We start from the raw sequence: 7141 nt of genomic DNA, 5'->3' as shown, positions 1-7141 counted from the left end.
GAATGGGATGATGATTAGATGAGGTTTTAGGCAAGGTACAACATGAGAGTTTATCCCAAACTTCAAGCCAAGCGTCATTGCAAAGAATTTTATCTAGTCTTTTCTAATTAGATTAGGGCCTCTTCTTTTATTTGACCATGTATACTCTGCTCCTCTAGTAATCAAATGGGTGAGATTAGCATTTTCAGAGAAATTCCTGAAATCATTAGAAGCAATTGTGCTTGGCAGCCTAGTGCCCCTGCATTCATTAGCCCCCAAGACTTCATTAAAGTCCCCTAAACAAACCTAATGACCATTATTCAAGAGCATAAGGTTCTGGATCTCACCCCAGAGATGTCTTCTTTGCATATACTTAGTATGAGCATATACATCACATATACTCACCAGCTGATAATCAATAGTGACTGAAATAGAAATTTGTTGTATAGAGTTAGAAAGAATAACATGAAAGAGAGTTTTTTTACACATACCCTAAATATTTGAGGGAAAGAGCCTCTATCATTGACCCCAAAGATCTTTAGATCTAGAGCATTCTAAAACAAAGGATTAAAGTCTTCTGATGAGATCATAGACTTAACAATAAAGACCAGATATGGTTTATGAGATAACCACAATTTTTTTTAAGCCAAGCCTTGTATTGGGGTTTCCCAAACCCTGCAATTCCAGTATAGAATTTTCATTGATCAGAGTGTGTAAGCCTACCCTTGTGGGTATAGTGGACCTTTTCAGATTTATTCTTCTTTTTGAGTCTTTTTCTCTGAGATTTAGAAAGTACTTCGGTGAAACTTCCCTCTTCCTCTATCTCATCATCTGGTTCCTCCTTAGCCCAAAGCTCGCCAACTATTCTCATGTCATTGGCAGTTTTAGAATTGACTATCTTTTCCACTAATTGGACCTCAACATTTTCCTCAATAGGTTGTTCAACCAAGTTCTGATTGATCCTTGGACTAGCAGGAGTTAAGATGAACTCCTCAACTGTAGTTCCCACATTGTCTTCATCAGACAATTCAATGTCTTCAATATCTGGAGACAAAGTAACTTTTTCTATGCCTTTTGGTATAGGTTCCCCCTTGGTCCATTTCTAGGTGAATGAACAAGTCATTCTCTTGAGCATCCTGTGTAGGTTTGACTGCAGAATTAGTCCTCTTAGCTGTGGATGCAACTTTAGTCCTCCCATCAGCCACGTCTTTTTTTAGAAATCTTATGTAGTTCGAAATCAAATGCCCAATTGAATGGCATCCAATGCATAGATCAGGCAGGTTTTCATACTCTATAGTCACAAAGAAGGCAAACCCTTCCCTCTCCACCAGAATTTGTTCTAGTAAAGTTGCCTTGAGATCAATGTCCACTAGAATCTTGGCAAGGTGACCAAAAGTCCTATTATTTGTTGCTTCATCTAGAGAGATCAGAGTTCCTATCCCTTCTACAATGGAGAAAATGATATGAGGACTCCAATATTCCTGTGGAAAACCCATTAGCTTAACCCAACATTGAGCATGAGATAATTTCTGCATAGATAAGTTCAAATTTGTTGTCCAGAAGAATAACCTTATGATACCTGGTTTGAGATTATATTCCATGAACCTATAACACATACACTCCTCATATCATCAACGGATGAGAAAGAGAATTCATAGAAGAAATCATACTCCATTTTCATAACTTATTCCATAACACTAAAAGTTTAGCTTTTAGGTCCATAAGCTTAATGGGTTATCCCCTATAAAGAATGAGCCTACCATGAAGATGATTTTGCAACGTTGAAACCAATTTGATATTCTTTCACAAATTGGTGTTCATTATGAATATTCTGCACCAAATTATTCATCTTTATTCTAATACATGTAAATATAGATAATATCCTTTCAGATGGATCATCCCAGATAATTTCAATTTTTGTGTCTTTTGTTACTCGTTGATGAAATTACAACAACAATTTACATTTATATCTCGTAAGCATTTTTACAATCTTCTTTTACATGAAAAATGACAAATCTTTTTACAAAATCCACTTAAAAATTCTCCTATACACCTATAAACGAGGCGTGTGTCAGAAGGTTGTATTTTATTAGTAATAAGTCAGTAACTTTATTATATGTAATAATATTTATAAATTAATTTTATAAGATATACATTTCCTTTTTAAATAATTATGTTTATTTAGTTACTCCATTTTTTCCACTTTTCTCTGTGTAATGCATTATTATAATTATTTTACTATTGTGAATTTTATTATTCCAATCTTCCTAAACAATTCTCCGTGTTTTCAGTATTGTTTTTAGGAAACATTTTTTAATCCATAAATACTAATTTCAGATAAATATTTATATTTCTAGTGAAAATGAAAACTTAGGTAAAAAAACAAATCATCATCTTCTTATGTATGATTAGGATTCAAGTTAAGGCTCATTTAATTAGTGTTTTTTTAGATTTGGATTTTCTCACGTCAAGTTTTCTTTGATATGGCCAGGTGGAACAGAGAATGAGAATAAACCTAAACATAATAATTGAAATTTAATAGGCCCCATTAATAAAATTTCTTTGTCTATCTTTCTTTTGTATGACTACATGAGACCACAAATTTACCTGAGAAAATCCAAATCTATAACTTTTCATACGCATCAATCTAATGATCAAACACTAGACCACATATGAAACAGACTACAATTTTTTCAACTTGAACCAACTTAAATTTTATTAACACATAAAAAGCGACTCGCTTCTATCTATATATATACTATTAATAAAACCAAAACAAGTAGTAACCAGTATAATTTCATATTCTATATCTTTATTCTTTTTAACCTCTTTCCATAATAACTAATAGGAACTTCCACATATTGCTTTCATTTTATAGCGATACGTGATTACTCTTCAACATATTCTCTCTTTTTTAACCCAAGAATAACACACAATAGCACACACAAAAATATCCTACAACCCTCAATGATTATTAGAGGCACAAAATGAGAAGTTTGCTGAAGTTTTGTGTACATCATGTCAACTATAATATGTTATTTTCTTAAATTTTTACTCTCTATTGAGTTTATATCTTACATTTCTTATACTTAAAAAAATTCTTAAAGGATGTAATAGGAAGATGATACACTCTATATCATAAAAAATAAGAGTGTGGATCGATTGATATGAAGTGTTGTTCAACACGCTAGTCTTAATAAACTAAATGATTTAAGACCCTCAAATTTTCATTTTAGGAAAGCTTGACTCTGTTAACATGTTTCTTCCAACAAATATCATTCATAAGAATCGAATTATTGCTATCCAAATATTAGTTAGGTAGAGATTCTGCACATCAAAAATATTAATTAGTATTTGAGTTCAAAACTCCTCTCTACTCTTTCATCCTTCCCTTGAAAAAACTTTGCCTTTAAAAAACTAAAATTTGATTCTTTTATTATTATCAAGTGCTAAAGTGAAAAAATAAACGAAACAAATAATATGTCATACATGATTTTAAGGTTCGACCCTGTCATGTGCCATAAGTACGTGACACTGAGCACAAGTTCATGATGAACCCAAATATTTTGTACATTCATAACTAATATATGATAAATATACTTTTATTTTGATTCTTTTTTAAATCACTTGTATTATCAATTATTATTAATCTGAACAAAAATAAACAAAACAAATAAAATTTCATACATAATTTTCAGGGCCAACCCTGTGGGTGTGCCACATGTACGTGACACAGAGCCCAAGTTCATGAGGGACCCAATATTTTTTACATTCATAATTAACATATGATAAATATAATCCTATTTTAATATTATCATATTATTGATGTATAATTAAATTAAGATATGAATTATAATGAGTAAAGTATAAGATCATTTAAGACTAACTAAGAAATTGTTTTCAAAAGATATATTCGACTCAATACTCAAAAAGAAAATATATCCTAGGTTATTACACTTTATTTGTGACCTATTTTATTTAAAATTTATTGTAACAATAATGTAATTAAATTATTTTTATATTCAATATGTACTTATTTTTATTCCGGACTCCCAGTTTTGTACTCTAAATTTTGTTCAAACTTTTATGTACAAAATTTGGATGATTAAATTTGTCTTAGACCTATTTTGTTTAAAATTTATTGAAAAAATAAAATAAGTGAATTCTTTTAATATATAATGTGTCCTTAATTTTGTTCTAATCTAACAATTAGTTGTGGACTCTAAATTTTATTCAAACTTTGAGATTAAAAATTTGCATGGTTAAATTATTTATAAATTTATGGTCCAATTTTTTCCGACACCAAGTCTAAGATGTCACGAAGGACGCTGATAATTTTATATATTCATTCATATTGTTCTCTTGCGTGCACACCATTATCGTAACAAGAACACGGGATTAATCTCATATATTGATTATTATTAGCAATAAAACTGTATATAATATAAAATAGTTTGTAACAACTATTCACTATAACTAAACATGAAAAATAGAAGAAAAAAAACATCATGTACATTATGTATTTTTGTTACAATCCTGCGTTGTCCCCAACCTAATACACTCTATTTCCGTGTTCATAGTTTTTGTTACAAAAAAACACTACTATTTATATCTCCATCTTTATACCAAATTTCATCAATGGCTTCTTCAATTCTTTTCTTCCTTCTTCTCTCATTCTTCATTCTCAAAACCTCTTCACAATCATGCACATCACAAAAACTCACACTCCCAAAAACAAACACACTCTACTCAAATTGCATTAACCTACCTTACCTAACATCTTTTCTTCATTACACTCATAACCTTTCAAATTCATCTCTTTCCATTGCTTTCATTGCTTCTCCTCCATCACCTTCTGGTTGGGTTTCATGGGGTCTTAACCCCACAGGAACTGGCATGGTTGGTACACAAGCCATTGCAGCTTATACCCAAGATGGTAAAATTACCATAAAGACCCTTGATATACAATCTTACAAGGTTCTTGTTCCTGGGAAACTTTCCTATGAGGTTTGGAATTTGAGTGCTGAACAGAGTGATGGGGTGATTAGGATTTTTGCAACGTTGAAGGTTAAGGAAGTGAATGAAGTGAACCAAGTGTGGCAGGTGGGGCCCTCTGTTAGTAATGGTAGGTTGGATATTCATGGGTTCCAACCTCAGAATTTGAATTCTAAGGGTATATTGAAGTTGAGTGGAGGACAGAATTTTAGTAGTGTTGGCACTATGGTAGATTCCAAGACCAGGAACAGGAATGTGAGTTCATGTTTTTGAGTTATTTTGTTATCATCTTTCATTCCTTTGTTTTGATTATTGCATTTTCAATCCAAAATTGTGTCATGACTTATGGTTTTTGAGTTCTGGGATTGAGGAAATTGTTTAGTTGATTTCTTTTAAACAATAGTCAGGTTGGATTGAGTATAAAGGATTCAATTCTGATTGAAATTGGAATGTAAAAATCGATTCAATTCTGACTTGAGTTGTTATTCATCTATTTTCAAAATTATAATTTCGGATTTTGTTGATTGTCAGATTCATGGTATACTAAATGCTGTGAGTTGGGGTGTTCTATTTCCCCTTGGAGTGATTATAGCAAGGTACATGAGGACTTTCCCATCTGCAGATCCGGCGTGGTTCTATCTTCATGTTGGCTGCCAATTATCTGCTTATGTCATTGGAGTTGCTGGCTGGGCAACTGGTCTTAAACTCGGAAGCAATTCGGTCGGAATTACTTATAGTCTTCATCGCAATATTGGAATCGCTCTCTTTGCTCTTGCCACTTTACAGGTGAAACATTGTCTTATATTCTTTCATTGTCATTCAATCGATATTTCACGGTTCTTAATCCAAGAATTACAGAATTAGCGTGTGAAAAAATTGACAACTCCAACGCATATAGATGTTAACATTTTTGGGCTAGAGGAATATAGTACACACATAAGTAGAGTATATTCTCAGCTATTAAAGGAAGCTACAATGAAATTTAACAATTTTAACTATTTTAATATTTGATTTTTCTATCTGTCTCTTTGGATTATGCAGATTTTCGCATTGTTCCTAAGGCCTAAGAAGGACCACAAATATCGATATTTCTGGAATATCTATCACCACAGCATTGGATACACAATAATTATCTTGGGACTTATCAATATATTCAAGGGTTTCGACATCCTGAATCCGGAAAAGATATGGAAAACAACATACATTGGAGTAATTGCAGCTTTGGGTGTAATTGCTGTATTGTTAGAAGTGGTCACATGGATCGTTGTCTTGAAGAGAAAGGCGAACAAGTCAACCAAAACTTTTGATGGATACAACAACAATGGACAGTAGGGAACAAACCCTTAACATGTAATACCCTTACTATAGTCAAATCAATGGAAAATATTTAATGCAAATAAATGAGAATAGTCAAATCAATGGAAAATATCCAATACATATAAATCAGAATAGTTAACTCAGTAATAATTATTAGAGATGGCAAAAAAACCCGTACCCGCGGGTGCCCGCGGGTAAAACCCGTACGGGCACGGGTATGTGTCACAAACGGGTACCCGCGGGTTTTAAAAACGAGTTTTTAAAAATACCCATAGTACATACGGGTGGGTATGGGTATTATGGTACCCGTACCCGCGGGTACCCGTTTATTTTTAATTAAAATAAAAATATATTATCATAACCTTCATTACACTAAGTACATATTTTCTTTTACTTTGTTTACATCTTTTCCTTTTACCTTGTTTACATCTTTTCCTTTTACTTTGTTTACATCTTTTTAATTTGGTGATGAAATACACTACAAATATTATTTCATGTGTAAAAACACACATATCTTACAAAGAAAAATATATGTTTTTTGTTAAGTAAATGAGAATAGCAAACCACCAAAACAGAAAATTTCATTAGATTTAGCATTTTTGTCGACTATTCATTCAAAATACACAAAAATAATTAAATTTCATCTCATTTAAAACATAATAGAAATAGTAAATTAGAAATTCAATGAAAATATAGAAAACCTGCGGGTACCCATTTTACCCGCGGGTACACAGAAATACCCGCAAAAAACCCGCAGCGGGTACCCGTACGGGTATGGGCAGGTACGGGTATTTCTCCCCTATTTCGAAACGGGTAGCGGGTAGCTACTACCCGTGCCCGCCCGTGCCCG

At 32.4% G+C, this 7141-nt stretch overlaps 1 protein-coding gene across 1 annotated transcript; it reads left to right on the top strand.

Moving 5' to 3' along the window:
• Positions 1-4564: 4564 nt before the first annotated feature.
• On the top strand, positions 4565-6343 carry LOC109339466 (cytochrome b561 and DOMON domain-containing protein At3g25290-like). The gene is made up of 3 exons (XM_019576916.1): positions 4565-5229; positions 5506-5760; positions 6016-6343. Exons 1-3 carry the CDS (start codon positions 4618-4620, stop codon positions 6304-6306), a joined length of 1158 nt encoding a protein of 385 aa, XP_019432461.1. The 5' UTR covers positions 4565-4617; the 3' UTR covers positions 6307-6343.
• The last annotated feature ends 798 nt before the right edge of the window (positions 6344-7141 follow it).

This window comes from Lupinus angustifolius, unplaced genomic scaffold, assembly GCF_001865875.1.
Source record: "Lupinus angustifolius cultivar Tanjil unplaced genomic scaffold, LupAngTanjil_v1.0 Scaffold_75_127, whole genome shotgun sequence".
Lineage (NCBI taxonomy): Eukaryota > Viridiplantae > Streptophyta > Magnoliopsida > Fabales > Fabaceae > Lupinus > Lupinus angustifolius.
This window is presented reverse-complemented; position numbering and strand designations above follow the sequence as displayed.